The sequence below is a fragment of the Carassius carassius genome, chromosome 9 (assembly GCF_963082965.1).
Source record: "Carassius carassius chromosome 9, fCarCar2.1, whole genome shotgun sequence".
Lineage (NCBI taxonomy): Eukaryota > Metazoa > Chordata > Actinopteri > Cypriniformes > Cyprinidae > Carassius > Carassius carassius.
In genome coordinates this window covers 28,814,794-28,833,450 of record NC_081763.1, presented here as the reverse complement: position 1 = coordinate 28,833,450, position 18,657 = coordinate 28,814,794, and the positions used below count along the sequence as shown (strand labels likewise).

Here is an 18,657-nt window from a genome sequence, read left to right as displayed (position 1 = left end):
TTTTAAATGTCTTTTCATCAGTTTAATGCATTATCGCTGAATAAAAGTATAAATTATTTTTTTTAAGAATCTTGCAAACCCCAAACTTTTGAAATGTGTTGTGTATCTCTAGATTGATACACGTTTAATAATCCTATACCTTTGTAATTATTTTCAAAATAATATTCTGGGTTATTTACAATTGAATGTCTATGGACAGCATGTTGTGGGAATTCTTCAATTAGGGGATTTTTCTGTTCTTGTTGGATGTGTTTTCAATAAGAAAAAAGCATCATTCTACTTTTAAAGAAACAGTGTCCGAATATATATTTCTGATATATTAACAACTTTTGGCATTTACAACTTTTATTCATGTAAAAAAAAAAAAAAAATTATAACTATTTTGGTATCTAATGTTAATGTGTAGCATATTATGTGCATTTATGACCAGATTCACTAAACAATGCAAATTAGCATGAGAGCACAATCCCATATCTAATAGTTTTTGGATGATCTTCTGACAATCCTTAGATTACTGAACATAGACTCAACCAGATCAAATTAGCATCTGACACAGATATGTCAAGCACAACATGGGTTAAGACATGCATTTTTGGCCGTTAAATTATGCAAAACGAGTAAATTGACTACAGCAAACCTCAGTATATGACATTGCATGATTCATTTAAATTATCTCCTCCCATAAATGTTGCATCTTTTACAAATGCTATATAATAAGTTAAGCTGCAAAAATAACTGCCATGCCTATTAATTTTACTGTCTTCAGTAAATCCTAATAGTAGTTTTTTTAAAGCCAAAAGAAGGTTTGTGTTGGCAAACATTTCAAACATTTTACTCATGAAGTTGGAGTTTTCATGAAAGACATTTAATAAAAAAAAAAACTAAAACAAAAAAAACTTTAACTTTCTGCTTTTAAGCACTTTGTATGCTAATATGTTGCCTATAAACCTTACAGTGTATTGCAAATGATCAGGAATATTCTTTGAAATGCATGTTAATATAGATATAGTATAATATAGATTACTGTGCAAATCTGAATGGAGGAGGTGGGTTACAATTTATCCGAAAGCTTTCAGTGACCAATAAACTCTGCGTTTCAGACGGCGGTCGGCTGCAGAGTTGCAATGGTGATGATGCAGTACAGTATACTAGCTAACAACTACTGGCTGCTGGTGGAGGGCATCTACCTGCACAGCCTTCTGGTCGTGACAGTCTTGACGGAGAGGAATTACTTCGGCATCTACCAGTGTATTGGCTGGGGTGAGAGGTTCAGGGCTTTTACTCTGTGAACTCATTAGCTGGGTTTAAGAGCTTCCTCATACAGAGCGCGGCAGATGGTTTATGCCTTGTGTCTCTTTCTCCTTCAGGTGCCCCTCTGATATTTGTGTTGCCGTGGGTGATCGTGAAGTACTTGTATGAGAATGAAGAGTAAGTTCTAGAGCCGTGTGGGAAGAGTGTGTTTGTGGCTGATGAAAGCCAGTGCAGTCAAACAGTCAGTGTGTTTTTGAGTTGGCCGACATCAGTACTCTGTCACTGTAGCGTTTGTTTTATAACAAATCAAATACATAAGTTGTGAACACATGCTGCCCAGATACTGTCAAATGCAGTGATGCTACACAGATTTTCAGCTATGATAAATGACTATTTAGCATTTTATTTACCTGCACCATCCCCTCCAGGCTTACAAGTCTTGCTTCTAACAGCCATTGAGTTACACAGTGCATTGTACAATCTCATAAATCTTACAAATTATTGTTGGAAGGGTTTTCAAGATGTAAATTTATTTCAATGACCCTTTGTGGGTGCATTGTTTACATATTCAGTAGTATGTATTTCAGCCATATTCATCTAATTTAAAAGCTGACTACAGTACATACTGTAATTCGCATACATTAGCCTGCTATACATCAGATGTATTGTAAGTAGCACTCTAGTATGAAACCCTGTTGGTCCCTTAAATGTAAAATGTACATGAAGGAGATTTTCCATATGGTAATAGTTAAACATTGCACTTTCTATATATTTTCTGTTAGAGCTGGATGATAAAGCTAAAAATAATATCTTGATATTTTTCTGCTTCAACCATCCTTTCGGTCAAATAGACATATTTTTGCATGCATATTTGAGTACTAACATATTTTAATACATATTGGCACACATTGGCACTTCCGTTTCAAATTTTGTATCATTCGATGTAATCTTTTTAATGATTCATGGAAATGAATTGAACTTCTGATGTTGTGAAATTACTCTCCTTAATGTGGGAGACACTCTCATGAAAATATTTCAGTCTTGTGAGTCACAAAACTCGTATAATAGCAGTCGTTAGGACTTAATGGACAAGTGAAAAAGATTTCAAATATTGTAATCAATCATAATTGTTTTTTTTTTAGCATCAGCCAAGTGACTGTGAATATATTAAGAGTGTTCGATATAAATCGTCTGTGAAAATGGAGTACTGTGTGTTTAATTTAATTGAATGTGCTTCAGATCTTAAAAGTATATAGTTAACCATATTTCAGAAACATAAGAAGTTATGAAATGGCATAAAAAGGTCAAAAACACTCTAAAGTTGTCTAATTGTATAATATATAACTTTAAGCTGTAATAAATTTTTATTTAATTGCAATTGACATGTAGCTGAGTGTCCCGAAAACATGACATTCAGTTCACCCTTAAAGTAATAGGTCACCCAAAAAGTGTTTTATTTACATAATAAATTCTGTTTTTATAAATAAATGTACCTCTGTAGCCCAGGCCTTTTTTTTTATAGCAGGCACAGAGACTGACATAAATCGTGTAGTTTGTATATCTGTGACTCCACTTTAATGTGTCATGGCCTGCTAGGGGTTGAGGACAGATTTATACTCTCCCGCACTCATCACCCCATCCATCCATCTGAACTTACCCGTCCTGTGCAGATAAAAGAATCACTCCTTCCTGTTGATAAAGTGAGCATTATCCCCATTCAGTCAGCATGTCATCTGTTATGTGTCTGTGAGGCTATTTGTTTCATTCGCTGGGTTTTAATTCCACACTATCACTCCAGATACTGAGATAATGCTGCATTTTCAGTGTGCAGGTTTTCTGTATGCATTGAATTACTACTGTGATAGTCAAAATGTCCAGTATGCAACAGAACAGCACACTGTAATGCACTTAATTTTACCTTCCATTTCAAGTGTGATTAATGAACTGCAAGTAATAAACTGTAGGCCAGAATTTTAAACATTACATTTACATTTATGTGACGCTTTTATCCAAAGCAACTTACAATTGCTATATATGTCAGAGGTTGCACGCCTCTGGAGCAACTAGGGGTTCAGTGTCTTGCTCAGGGACACATTGGTGTCTCACAGTGGCAGTATACACAGTGCATGTAGAGCATCAGGGGGAAAAAAGTAAGATAGCATTCCTTTATGAACATTATTCTGAACAGTATTACAGTATTCTCTACTAGAATTTTCCTAATTCTTTAACCCCTTAACTGTCACCCCCCATTTTTTAAATAGGCATTAAAGTGCACTATCCAAACTAAAATTACTGTAATTTATGAACAATTTGGAATATAAACATAAGGTTGGTCTCTTTTTAAAGAAGAAAATTAGCAGATGTTTGCAAAAGTGGAATTTTTTCAAAATATTTAAGTATCAAAAAGTTATAGAAGTTTAAATGTACTAAAAATAATATGCGCTATATTCATTTTATTATATTTTATTTATTATAAATATTTTACATAACAGTTTTTACTCTAAAATTGGTATAAAAATAAAGCCTTGTGTCTAAATAAGTTATGTTATAAATTTGAAGTTGATATGAAAAAAATTGAGGTTCCTGTGAGATTTTATTTAGGGCGTCATACCACACACAGCCACCGGGAGTCATCAAAACTATTTTGAATTTTGCTTAATGAATTTTTCTCTAGATTTCTCTGTGAATTTTACTTCTATCTCAAAATAAGTCAAAAATATGAAATCCTGAGACTCAGACCTTTCCAATGATATGTTTGTTGCCAAGATTATAAAAAGTTTTGGTTCTAGAAGACCGTAATGCATTATGTTTTATGACACTTGGCCCTGCCCACTAAGGGGGAGGTGACCGCCATTAGATTTTAAAGTACCATTTCCATGGTAAAGCAATGTCCGATTTCAAAATGGTTTTCACAGGATGAATCTTGAGCGTCTAAGCTTTCAAATGATATATGATTTGATGATGATGATGATTACTAAAATTTTCTTAGAGAAAAAGACAACAACAAAAAAGAGTGCCAAGCGTCCCACAGGTGGGACGGTGAGAGTTATGGGGTGTTGAATGTGCTGTGATTCTGGCTACATGGTATTTCCTTGTTACATGTTACACCATACTATTAACAGAAAATTATGCATAATTGCAAGCAAATAACCCTAATCCAAACTCTAACGAATAAGCCTATATTTATGCATTTAGCAGTCGCAACTCACCAGGCTATAAGTTTTTTTTTTTTTTTTTACCATTATGTGCGTTGCCTGGCAATCAAACCCACAACCTTTTGCGCTGCTAAAACAACGCACTACCATGGAGCCACAAGAACATCTTGACAAAATATTGCAAATATCTGAAATAAAGTTTGCATGTATGATTTGTGTTAAGTAACATTTCATGCATTAGGTTTTTATAACTCATAGAAAGAATATGGAGCTCAGACTTGAGGTTCAAAAACACCTAAATTTATTAAGAGGCCAAAACTAAGCAATAACATGCAAGATTAAATTCTGATAGCTTGTACTGCAAATCAATGAGATATTTACAACAGAATACTTTCATAAAATCAGTTCTCACTCTATATCTCACATAGATTAATATGTCTAGTAAGATTGTATTTAACTACTTAGTTTTATTATCAAAGCTTTGCAGTTTTTATTGTTGAGGGCAAAAAAAAATGCATTGCAATACAATGATGATTGAGAGACATACATTACAAAGCATTTTTCCACAAAAGCCTGTTTTATATTTGATACATTTAGCATGATTTTTTCTAAAAAAAAATGGAAATCATGGATCAATGGATAATCAAGTAAACTGAAGTTGCTTCAGTAAACGTTTGTCTGTATTGACTATATTTAATGAACAATAGTTGGCCATATATTTGCTCATGTACTATGATGTATTTGATCTCTTGTTGTTGATCAGATGCTGGGTGCAGAATATTAACATGGAGTACTGGTGGATAATTCGTTCGCCAATCCTGCTGGCCGTGTTGGTGAGTGCGAGTCTTGTTCATGTACAGTACATATCTGCCCGAGTGTCCCATAGTCAGAGCACTGCTAATTAAACTTTACCTCCAACCTCATGAAGTCAACATGAGATCAAATTTGCATTTTAGCCTTGATTATCTAGATGAAGCTGCCAGCTTCAGTGTAAATATTGCTTCAGAATCAAATCAATTTGGGCATGATTTAATGCATAAACTAACTTTACCTTATAATGAACAAAATATTTGTTTCAGTATCTTTTTAAATGTTAGTTAACAAAAATGCAGTTGTTCATTGTTAGCTCATGTTAGCTCCGGCCCATTAAATAATATTAACTGATCCAAATTCAGATTTGAATAATGTGTTAGTAAAAGTTGAAATTAACAATACCTATGATTAATAAATGCTTTAGAAGTATTTTTCATTTCTAATTCATGTTAACTTAACTAATGTTAACAAATCAAACCTAAAGTATTACCAAAGATTCAATGTATCAGGGAATAAATTGGCATTCTTAGGCTAAACAAATATAATTAAACCACTAATGAATTTCTGTAATGAGATGTCCTGTTCTGTCATTCTAATTCAACAGCATGTGGCCATTTCAATTAAAATCCACATTCACGAAATTAATATTTTGCCTAAAACATGCACACCATAGTAAGAATTTTGATAATACTGCTATCACTAGTATGACCCAGGCTTTAGTGTCTTGTTTGCCATAATTGAAGGAATATAAAGAACACAGTAGAGTAAATATTTTATGCCCTGCAATTTCCATCTTCGCTCACACATCACACCCAATTGCCTTGTAGGGTCTACAGCTATGATTTCAAAGAACTGCTTTCCCCCTCCTCCAGTGTTTTATTTTCACTTGATTGCGTTGAAAGGCACATTACTGTGCAAAATTGCCAGGCAGCCATAATGAAATGTGCAGTGATGTTTCTGTGTATCTGTCCTAGTCTCTAGTGTTCCTGTAGTGGGCAGGAATTCCTATGTTTGAATTCTACCAGAGCTGGACTTTATGAATGCTGTTCCTGCTGACTTCCTTCCCCCTACACTCCTCACCGCCCCAGTCCCTCATCTGAGTCTTGAGTCATTGGTTGTGCTGTGAGGAAACTGTTGTGTCAGTTTTGTGACATAATGGTCTTAATCAGGGCATTTTTCTCTCTCTCTCTGTCAAGATTAACTTTTTCATCTTCATACACATCATCAAGATCCTTGTGTCCAAATTGAGGGCGCACCAAATGAGATACTCTGACTACAAGCTCCGGTAGGTGTCCTACAGTTAAAGGGTTAGTTCACCCAAAAGTGAAATGCATAGCATCATTTATTCCAAGCCTGAGTTCCTTTTGCTTCATTAGAACCCAAAATAAGAAATGTTGATGATGGAAAAACTAATTGCGCAATAAAAGTAGCCCATACGACAGGTATTCTGGAGCCAATCAATAGCTTTAGATGAGGAACATATAAAAAATTGTTAGTTATTTGCTGATAATCTTAAATTCCCTTCATTTCAGAGCATTGAAGCATTTTGCACCACAGTCGGTTATGAGAGATATGGTTTTTGACAACAATGATGTAATGCGCTATTGCACACAAACCACCATACTTTAATCATTTGCATGCTTGCACATTGCTTTAATCATAGCATTTGTGAAACAGATTTGAGATGGACAGATTTTTCATACTTATTGTACTTGTAAATATAAGTATAAAATAATATTATATTGAAAAAATAATGAAAGTCATACAGATTTGAAACAAATTGAGGGTGAGAAAATGATGACTGTATTTTCATTTTGGGTGAACTTTGAGCATTTGCACAATGTTGTGCATTTGATTCCAGATAAACTGCCTATCTTTGTATTTTTCTCCCAATTTTAGGCTTGCTAAGTCAACCCTCACCCTGATTCCATTACTTGGGATCCATTCGGTCCTGTTTTCATTTGTTACTGATGAGTCTACCTCACATGGTGCTCTATCCCTGCGCCTCACAAAGCTCTTCATCGACCTCTTCTTCAACTCCTTCCAGGTCAGGAAGTCTTAATACACCATCACTCTAATCAGGGTTGAGCAAAACTCAGAATTGTAGAATTTTTCTCCTTTCAATTTGTGAAGTTTTAGTGGAATGCTAGAACAAGGAATCTACTGAGTTGTAGTTCGAATCAGATCAACACAGACAACAGAACAATTTCATTAGACTAAGCCATTTCCAGGAATTGAATTGGAATTTAAAAGGCACTCTCAAGTAAATTCAGTTTTAAATGCTGCATTAGTCTGACCTTCACTAGCAGATGGATAACAAGCTCAAAATTACTCCAAACAAATTGTTTTGTTCTCGATATGCCACTAAACAGAGAAATCTCTTGCCAAACACCTCACCTTGCCAAAATGTGTCTAAAAGCCTCATATATTGCAAATTAGCAATGCATTCAAATGTCCATTGATTGGGCAGCAGCTTAGAAAAACAAACTGATATTCTGTAGCTTATTTACAATATCAGGACTAATTGCTTTGAGAAAGCAAATGCTACAAATTGGCGGACTCACCCTTTGACAAACTGGTAATGACACTCAAGTGGAGCGCAGCTGCAATGTGTCGAATTTGTATTATCTGCCTGGAGGAATTGCCCTGTTGAGACTTTTCACATGTGTAAAGATTCAGGGTAAGGGTGAGAGAGCGAGGCCATAAACTTGACTGTTATGTGTCCATCTGTAGACACTTCATGCTTATTCGCTTTTGAACATCTTACTGCAGATTGCACTAAATGAACTCATTCAAAGTGTCAGGTTTATCTCATTCGCAAAGTAGACTGATGATTACTTTTAAATATCTTGAAAGTGCTTTTTTTTATTTATGTATGACAATGAACAACCTCAAAACAGAGTTTAGCTGGGCTTTTTGCAGTTGATTCAAACTTTATCCAAAGGATTACATATCTAGGCTGGTTTATGATGGTTAGTGGTGGTTTAAGTTAAGTAAACTTTTTAAGTTAATTTGATGATCAACTAAAAATGGTGACCAGTGAACAGGACCTACTTTGGTAAATCAAACCAAATGTTGTTTGGTCTGACCTTGTAGTGAAGTTGGTTAACAAAGGAAGTCTTGTTGGAAAAGCCAGTTAAAAAGCCTGGTTGGAAAACCAGCATCCCGTTGAGACCAGCATCCAGAACACAACATGAACCAGCAATCAGTTATATGGTTGTGTTTCCCAAAAGCATTGTTAGCTATATATGATCACAAGTTCCATTATTCACGAAACCATAGTTCTAACAAACATCCGCAAATAGCATCTCAAAGTTGTGTTGTTGGAACTATAGCTCTCTTCAAACTGGTGATTTGAAGCTCAGTTTAGTTTTTCAAGAGAATGAAAACAGCATTTCGAAGAGTGTGCATATGCATATGCGTAATGACGCAAGAGGGAACCCGTCACTGAATCAAACATCTCTAAATAAAGCAAAACAATGGAGATCAAATATGGCAAAGTAGTCCTCAGATGCCATGTTCCTTATTTATCGCAATAATCTGGCATGAATTCCATCATAAACTGATTAATTAGCAGAAGTTATCACTCCATGACCTGCACAACATTAATAACGACAGTCCTTTATTATTGAGCCAATGTGGTTCAAACAACTGATGTGTGACAAAATGACTACAGTTTTGGGAAACAGCTGTGACTAGCTACTTCTTCAACAATACATTATACTATGGTAGTTATTCAGTGAGTTTTGTCATTGTATGGGAAGCACATCCCTGGATATTTCAGCAGGTTGTGCACTTATACAACTTTTTTTTTAAGTGTTTCATAAATTAATTGCTTATTCGTGCTCTGACATGTTCACAGGGGCTGCTGGTAGCCATCTTATATTGCTTCGTCAACAAGGAGGTACGTTAGATACTCTTTTTAATATACCCATCCTCACAAATCTGGCTCCATCTTTACAAGTCTGTTTGATGACCGTTATGTGCATGTTCTTGATTGGTCAGGTTCAGTCTGAGATTCTGAAGAAATGGAGACGTTGGAAGCTTGGGAGGGACATTGAGGAGGAGTACCGTCATACCTACAGCCAGTCCCTTCAGATGAAGAGTGGCAGCATCTTGGTCCCTCCTACCAACCTCTCGCGGCTGCCTGATATCGCTACCACTACCTCCCGGCTGGGAAGTCCAGAAGAGAAGCAGATGTTGGTGTCCAGCAGCCAGAATGGTATGGGTACTGGATTGCAGTTCACCTCCACACCACAAGATAGTTCCACCTGCAGTTCGATAACAGAGGACATAATCATGGTGGACAGGGGAAAGTGTTGTAGCGTTCAACAGGGCAATGCAAAGAGCAACCTGTGAGCGTAAGGATCTTCAGATGTCTCACAGAATAATACTCGAGCACTCTTGCTGCTTCTGGCTATGGGTCCTGAAACCTTGACCCTAGCTGGAACAAGAGGAGTGTGTATGTGTGTTGATGTGTGAGTTTGTGAGAGCACTGCCTTCTCTGATGGAGACATGATGGGCACCCATTCGTAACATCACTTGATGCTCAGTTGACACTGTCCCAGTCAGGCAGGATCAGCAGTGAGCAGAAGGTGAACATACAGTATGCTAAGAAAGATTTGCACAAATGTACATGCTAAAAAACTCAATGATGAAGAACAGAGTCTTACCTCTAGTCTTATATACAGTAGTATGTAATACAATATCTGTGATGTTGATGATTTAGTAAAGAAAACCCACTGGGACTGCAGGGTCCAATAGGAACAATCACAAGAAAACATCTACAACCAGCGCATCTGGATGACCGGAAGATTTAGGAAAAGATACACTTAACTGAACTTGTCAAAACTTTACTAAACCAGGTAATGCATTTCAGAGTGCATGAGCTCCATTTAAACTGAAGGAACCCAACATGTCTCTGTAGAAAATACCAACTTGGACCAGAATTTCCATGCAGGTTTATGCTATTGTGGTGCTGATGGATCAGCAAAGCCAAAAATGAGTGAAGCTGATTATTCAAGAACATGTGCTGATTGAGTAAGCGAAGAAGCCTTGCACACCAGCATTTTTGTTCACATACAGTATATTTTGGAATCAACTGACGCTTTTGGGTACATGTAATATTTACAGATGTTTGTGTGTAATTTAATTAAAAGCATCTTTGTCTTTGTTCAAAATTAATTGCCAAGCTAAGGTATAGATATAGACTGATCAAGTATTACCCGTGTGCCTTTTTCTGTAGGTCATAGACTCCAATATTGAAACAAAAACACAAAGATTCTCCAAGCAAAGTAAGTTACCCAGTCTTCAGAGGTGAAAGTTGCTTAAAGCAGATTCCGCATAGTGAACAGGGCATCAGGCACACATTAGATGTGGATGTGCCACTATTAATTATGTTTTTTTGCTCCCTTCAAGGAAATATGCTTGGTCAAGCATGCAAAATACAGCCCTAAGTGAAATGCTTCAAAGGGTCTGGGTCAGTTTCTTAATGGAGTAGCATGACAGATCTGATTCCCCTGTGTCAGTGGTCAGAAGAGATGACTGTCCACCAGACATGTTGATATGTTCAAGAGTCAGTATTAGTTAGCAACTATTTCATCTCTCGCATACTTCTCATCTCCTAATAGGCATTCAAATCTTTGCCATAGAGCTTTGAAAGATGTTCAGGAAGTGTAGGAGGAACTGTGAGAACAAGAGCCAGAAAGCGAAGAGAAAATTTAGAACAAATTATAACCTTCAACATCGATCAAAATGATTCTTCACTCAGAGGATATCTGTCATGCTCAATTCAAGATATGCTATAAAAAAATATGCAACCGCAAGACACTGACATGAGATTGCGGTGAAGTATAGAGGTGAAGTGTGTAATTTCTGCAACATTATTGCAACAAAATCTGTTTGTTTGAGTGGCCCAGCTGAGCCATAACAATAACAAAAGAGTTCGGGGCGAGACCATAGGGTTTAGGTTTGTCTGGTTAGTATCTATAGTTGAGATGTCGAGCAACTATACATTTAATTTGAATGAGAATCCTAACAGATGGGATTCCCCAGTTATTGACATGAACTTGATCTGAACTACTGTAAAATAGAGCATTTGTTTGTAGAATTCATTTTTACATTTCTGTTTAGTGTCACTAATGATGTGTAAATCACATACTTCACCTTTAATGACAATGAGCAGCTGATGCCCCATATTGTGGCATTTGTGTGCATTATGATGCACATTTATATTTTCTTTAGGTCATCAAATACGTGATGATAATGACGATAAATAACGCAGATAACTATGTGGGGCAATTTGCACAATTCTAATTTATAATTGTTAAATATGTAGATATATGTAAATGCCTATTGAGATTTTGTTTTGTGGTGTCTGTTATTCGTGCACACGGTGTGTATTCTGCGCTTGCTTTTTGGGGGTAGGGAGAGAAACACTTAGGTCCTGGGTTAGTGTTCAGTTAGCTAAGAAAAGAAACTGCTGGCATTTTTGTTTTTTTGCAAACAGTCAAGACCAATTTTGCATTTTGAGTGAAACCGGCGGAGATAATTCAGTCCTTCTGTGCTAAAGGTGAGATAGTGGTTGCAATTTTTTTAATAACTGCAGGTTAAAGACTCTTTAGCGTGCTAAACTTAACAAAATCCAGTTAGACTTTTTTTTCAAAAGACAGAAATACTTTATCGCCACAAGGGATAAAAGAACATTAACTTATTTGTCTACGGTTGCCTACCAAAACAAAACATCCTGTTGAATATTTCAAACAGATTTTTTTAAATTTAAATCATGTAATGTTATCCAAGCATGAGAGTAATTGTGAAAGTTGATAAATCATGCATACATTGGTCTGCCTTCTATTTCAATTGTAGTCTTGTAGCAAAACTGAAGTGATGCCAAATTCTTCAGTTAGGGAGGCAAAGCGTCTGTTATGCTCATCTCTCTGCAGTCAAGCTTCAGAACCTCTTAGAATATCTAGGAATGAGCTATAGTATCCCAGGACCATGCTTTAGAAGCAGGAGAGATGGAAAGCTGAATCTGTGTAACATTTGACAAATAGAGCCCATTATTGTTTAAGTATCTGAATGGTAATGATGTTGCATCAAAGTATGATATGCTCACAAATTATATGGACATATTTTTTGGAGCTTGGTAGTATATCATCTGCTTTTCTTGTACAGAAATGAGCAGCTTTGACATTCTAATATCTCATTTGAAATGCCATGCAATGGTTTGACAATGATACATTTTTAGTGAACTGTTCCTTTAAATTTAATTTGTTGGCAAAAACTCAAACATGCCACTATTTCAAGTCATTATATATTACTATATTTTCTCAGGCAGTCCTAGCAAAAATGTCATAAAACATCTTGTTTGCCCCTGAAATACTTTTCCTTTTGACTGCAGTGGCTTTGGTTGAGTGTATTGTATATTTATCTATAAGGATTCCCCTCAAATTATAATTATTTTTTTTTAATTTATCACAGTGTTTGTGTTTCATAGTATACCTCAGCCACATTGAAAATGACTGATGCAAAATAATAATTCTAGAACACTGCCATTATATTCAAAGACCATGTCTACACTGTGAACAGACAGTGTGGAAGCTTTGCTCATTTTAAAGGGTACGTTCTAGTTTTGTGTTGTGTCAACGTGTAGCTCTCTTGCAATGTAGATGGGCTGATGGTATGGTTGGCCAGACATGCTGTAGATTAAAACGTGTTTGTGTAATGTTTTTTTAAGTAATTGTGATATTAAGATGGTGAATAAATAAATTAAAGTAAAAAAAAAGAATATATAAATATATATATATATATATATATATATATATATATATATATATATATATATATATATATATATAAAATACATGGTTTGTCTTTCACTATTGTTATGAATTTGTACAATGTAATTCACATGTTTTCGTATGATCCGTTTACACTTCACTGATGGGTGGACCTTCATGCTTTTTTTTTTTTAGCTTCTTTGTACAAATTTGTATGAAATCACATAAACCTTGTAAAATAGTTACATTTTCTCAGGATACCAGTTTGGTGTATACTGTGAATTTTGGCTTAAAGCCTTGATTAGATGTTTAAAACTGTTTGAAGGTTAGTTCGAAGGTTATATTGACTTCGTATACTTGTACTATATACTTTTTATGTTTTGGCGAATTAGGCTATAACATGTATGAATTTGTGCATTTTCATGCAATGTCTATGATCCACTGATGGTTAGGTTTATGGGATGGACTTTTATGCTATTGTGAATCACATCGAATAGATTCATCCAAAATCACTTAAACCCTCATAAAATACTTGTGTTCTCATAAAATTGGGTTGGTGAATTTTGGCTCAACAAGCCTTTCCGGGATGTTCAAAAGTGATTATTTTACATACATAAACCTAACAACTACCTTACTAACTTTTAATAAGCAGCTAATTAGGAGTTTAGTGAGGCAAAAGTCAGAATTAATAGTCAGAATTGGACCTTAAAATAAAGTTTGATCATATGAGAACACTTTAGATTAGGGTACACTATTAACTAGTTGCTTATTAGGTAGCATATTACATATTAGCATATGGCTGTTTATCGATTCATTTAAACCACATACTAATGCATGACCATATTCTGGATCCCTTAAGTTTATATGTTTAAGTACTGGGTAGAATTAAAAATTACCTTACTAACTATCAGTAAGCAGCAAATTAGGAGTTTGTTAAGGGAAAACTCTTAGTGAGTACAGTATATAGCTAGAAAATCTAGCCCACCATGTTGTAATATTATTCTGCATGACCATATTGTAGATCCCTTAATCCTACCCCATACCAACTTAACAACTACCTTACTAACTATTCATAAGCAGCACATTAGGAGTTTATTGAGGCAAAAATATAGTAAGTTAATAGTGAGAACTGGTCTTCAAACGAAAGTGTGTACGGGTGTTTTTTTTTTTTTTGTTTTTTTTTTGTTTTTTTTTATATCTACATTTACTATCTACATTTTTGCAAAAAAAAAAAAAAAAAAAAACATTAACATCCCTATGTACAGTATACAATTCACTTTAGTTTCCCACTGAAATAAAACACCAACAGCTTTTATTCCTGTTTACGTAAATTATGATTACGGGTACAGATTATCAATTAACAAAGACATTTTGTTTTTATATAATGGTTGCTTGCACAATACTATGTTATGGCCTCAAAACATGTTTACAATCAGGGAACCAAGAGATCCTTGAAAAGCCTGGGAATGCATTCAGTTTTTAACAGATAACAAATTCAAGGCCATAAAAAGATTAAATGGCTTAAGTTTCTTCAATGCACAGATTATTTAACAATAATGTTAATGTCTTGTCCCAGCAAGAAAGCAAGAGTTCTGCACACTGACAAAAACAAGTTTACTTCCACTGGCTTTCAGTGACCATGGATGGATTACAAAATGATATTACAAAATTTCAATGGACACAGTTTAAAAGTAGATAAATGAACCTGAGGGGGAAATGTGGTCCACACATTATGCACTTAAGTAATTTGTTCTGATGAATCTTCTTGAACCAGGCTTTGAACGCACAGAGCTGTTGTTTATATCTGTACCTGCTGGTAAAAATAGCATAAATACGACCAGGCGTATCCCCCATCAAATAATACTGGAAATGGTATTGTGAAGTGCAATTTCCGTCCCTTTATTTCTTTATCCTCATGACGTACAGACATAATTGTCAAAAGTCATAATGACAATGATAGAGGGGCAATTTTGTATCTGCTATAAATATTGCTCATAATGGGACCATTGCTTCCTCTCAGGTTCCTATCAGTTCCATTAGAGCTTAATGGACTCATTCACAATGTGATTATAAAGTCAGCTCTTAAACCTCTTTCTCTGAGTTAAACTGACTTACTTTGACTCATGTTGATAAATTAAGTGGGCTGAGTTTGATCTGTTGTGTTGGTTTATCGTTAATTGTATTGGCCTGATATTCAGTCTCTGGAGAAATGTCAGTGACAGCTGTCAGTGTGAGGTCACACCGTAAGCAGTGTTTAAAATACATTATTGTTCATTACCACAATTAATTTGTACAATGACTGAATACCTAATTTCTCATTGCAACTCATCAAGCGAGCATCATGAACTATAGGATAGGCCTAAGGTACTGAAATCTTCACTGTGATTCAGAAATCTTCTAGATTGACCAGATTTACCCAAGACAGTACATTCAGAAAAAGTATTTTCCAGTTTTAGCTGTTAGGCTCACTGACTTGAAATGTAATACCAATAAAAGTGTGAAATAAAATAAGTTTATTGTGCTCGCTTACTGTCTAGCATTGTTTATTTGCACACAATATTTGAGTAATTTTAGTATATTTCAGTAACACAGAAATATGACGTGTTCTTCATATAAAGTGATTGTGAGTATTTTACTACTTGCAAATATAATATTAATGATAATAAAATGCCACTTAAGTGTACTTAAAGAGAGTTCATGTTCTTGACTGTTTCTTAACCGTTTGTTATCATGCATTTTGTTATCATTTCATAATAATTATGTTTTACTTCAAAATACTTTGTTTTAATTATGTTTTGGCATGTTTTAAACAAGTATACTTATTTTGATGTTATGTGAAGAGCTACTTCCCATCCTGCTGTTTTAAAAGGCAGGACCCCATCTCTCGTTCTCTCTTGTTGTTGTTCTGTCTCTCTCTCTCTTGGTCTCACACTCTCTCTATCTGCCTCATCTCCTCGCAGAGCAAAGATCTCACTCACTTTAAATCTTACACTCAGCTATAGTGCATATTTTTATCTACAGCCAGATTTGTCTGCTAATATGCTGGCCAATGCATTGCAAGAGCTCGATCCCATTGCACATTTTTAAAACCTCAGGACTCGAGGGGTTGATAGAGTTAACTTCAAATGTCTAAAAGCCAGATGCTATTATTCAGGAAGCTAGCTATAAACATGTCAACAGTTCAACTAACTTTAATCTGGTTAATGAACTCTGTTATTTTAATTGATAGTCAGACCGAATTCTTGAAGAGATGTATAGACTATACTGAAATATCATAAATGCAGAAACATTTGAGGGGCATTATGTAGCGCCACCTTTCCCTTCCCAAGCTCATACGGGGTAATATCAAGGTATTTTGTGGTACTACTCACTGTTGACAAACTGCATCTGTGAGATAGCTTTGAAGAAGGATACGTTAAATAGAAGGCACACCAAGGAACACACATCAGTTTTTAAAATGACTTGAAACTGAAATTGCATTCATTATCTCTCTGTGTGCTCCATCTGTCACTGATAACAAGTCTACGTCGTTTCATTGTAATGCATTTTGTCATCTGGACAGTGCAGCGCCTTCAGATGGGTTTGTTGAGCCTGAGGGTAGAAAAACAGAGGCTCTAGAATTACTCAACAGCTGGAGAAAGAGAGCGTGACAGACAAACAGATACAAAACAAAACACAGAGTGAGAATAAGAGACAGCCGGGACAGCAGTGCACCTTGCATCTACCAGACATGCTCAAAGGGATAGTTCAGACAAAAAAGAAAATTCTGTCATCATTTGTTCACCTTCATGTTGTCTGAACTTTTGAGTTAATTTCTTCTGTGATAGCAGAATGTCCCATCTGCTCCTTTCCATATAATAGAAGTGGATAGTGACCTCGGACGTCAAAATCTTCAAGATAGCTTTCGGTCTGTTCTTCACAAAGCTATTATATAACTTCAGAAGACTTAAAGTAATGCATGAGTCGAATGCACCCCTTTTATGATTGTTCTGTGTTTTTTGTTCTCACATCTCACATTTGGTGCTCTTACTCAGAATTTACTTACATTTTATGTAAGAGAGAAGTGTGAATATTCTTCAAAACTCTTTTTGTGATTCATTCTGAATTCTTTTTAAAAACATCTTCAGGCCACTGATATGTAAGCATCTTCATCTGTGTGAGTTTAGTTTTTTTATATATATATATTTAACAAATGTACTACCAATGAATTTTTGCTCAGAAATTGCTAGTAAATTTTACAATTAATTAGAAAGAAACGGCAAATAAGACATTGAATTAAATGTGAAATGTGAAAGACTGATGTATATTTTTGGTCCCATATCATTTTAAGGTCCATTTCTCACTATTAACTTAATATTAGCTACAACTTTTGCCTCAATAAACTCCTAATTGCTACTTATTACTAATTAAGGCAGTTGTTAAATTTATGTATTGTGTAGTTTTATTACACCCTTAAAATATCTTTATTTACAATGTACCTTAATTGGTGCATCTTTAAAGTGGGGGGAAATTGTCAGTATTGTACACTGTACCTTGTCTTAAATTACACTCTTATGCAATCATTCAGTCTCGTAGCTGTTCACAATCATGTAAATCCATGAGACTGTAGAGTATCTCGTGTCATTTCTTGATTCAGAAGGATGCTGATGAGAAGCGTCCGCTTCAGTAATACACCCTCCATGTGCTCTTTGGCTGAACCTGCATTGGTCCAGACTCCACTGCAGACGACTGCCCATCTGTGCAGAGTTACGTCACTGAAGTGTGTACTTGAACTTGAAGGCTTAGGGTGAATAAAAGTTCAGACATTTCTGTCATGTTGTTAACACTCTCCTATTTGGTTATTAGCGCATTGCATTACATCTATCCTGTTAGGCTTTGGTTTTCAAGAACTATTATGACATGATCACTGAGCTAGTGATTTCAGCAGATCTGTCTGATCATGAACGAACCAGTCTTGTGAAGCAAATCAACCAATGAATCTGACCAATTGTTTATAAATCAGACATAACTACATCTCATGAACACATCAAGGAGAACTGGATGTAAAGATTCTTGGTAAATAATGACTATTTGGCGGTTATTCCTAAAAAGCTTTGATTGGGCTTTAAAAGACTTAGAATATAGTTCCCAAGTTGTATTGGATTACATTATACTTTTGTGAGGGTTTTACATCCATTTGAAGCTTGAAAGCTACAATATATGTAATATGTACAAAAGCAACCAGTTTAACTGCTTAGACGAGTCTTTTACATATTAGTCTTTTGTTTCACTTTTTCAATCCATTTACATAAAAAGGAAGCTCAGTCTAATTTGAAAATGAAAAGTAAGACTGATTACCCCTACTTGGTCAAACTTATTAAGAAACAGTCTTAAGTGGTTAGGTTTATGCATTTGGCTCTTCTTTTGACTTCCTCTGAAGAAACTAAGCCATACAGATTTGCAACAACATGATGGTAAGTAAATGATGAGATTTTTTTTAATTTTGGGTATTCCTTTAATGTGGGTGCGTCTTACGACTACAGTGTGAAACAGGCTTGACAATGGTCCACTCACTATTAAAAAAAGATGACAAATAGATTCATGAAATTAATCAAGGCTTGAATGCAGATAGGATTCCCAGGCATTCGTTTGTGCTCTCAGCACTTCCTTCCTGCCTT

The 18,657-nt window shown here is 35.3% G+C and overlaps 1 protein-coding gene across 2 annotated transcripts in view; it reads left to right on the top strand.

Moving 5' to 3' along the window:
* LOC132149511 (glucagon receptor-like) overlaps positions 1-13,008 on the top strand; it is a 49,490-nt gene extending 36,482 nt beyond the window's left edge. Inside the window, exons 8-15 of one of the 2 annotated variants that reach the window (XR_009435030.1) lie at positions 1,101-1,260; positions 1,368-1,428; positions 5,170-5,239; positions 6,416-6,504; positions 7,119-7,266; positions 9,082-9,123; positions 9,225-10,541; positions 10,656-13,008. Coding sequence is in view for 1 of the 2 variants with exons in the window: in XM_059558826.1 (XP_059414809.1) it covers positions 1,101-1,260; positions 1,368-1,428; positions 5,170-5,239; positions 6,416-6,504; positions 7,119-7,266; positions 9,082-9,123; positions 9,225-9,578 (924 nt within the window). In the remaining variant the exon portion in view is untranslated. Of the gene's footprint in view, positions 1-1,100; positions 1,261-1,367; positions 1,429-5,169; positions 5,240-6,415; positions 6,505-7,118; positions 7,267-9,081; positions 9,124-9,224 lie in introns of both variants that reach the window. The other variant, XM_059558826.1, reaches the window with a different exon arrangement.
* Positions 13,009-18,657: the final 5,649 nt, after the last annotated feature.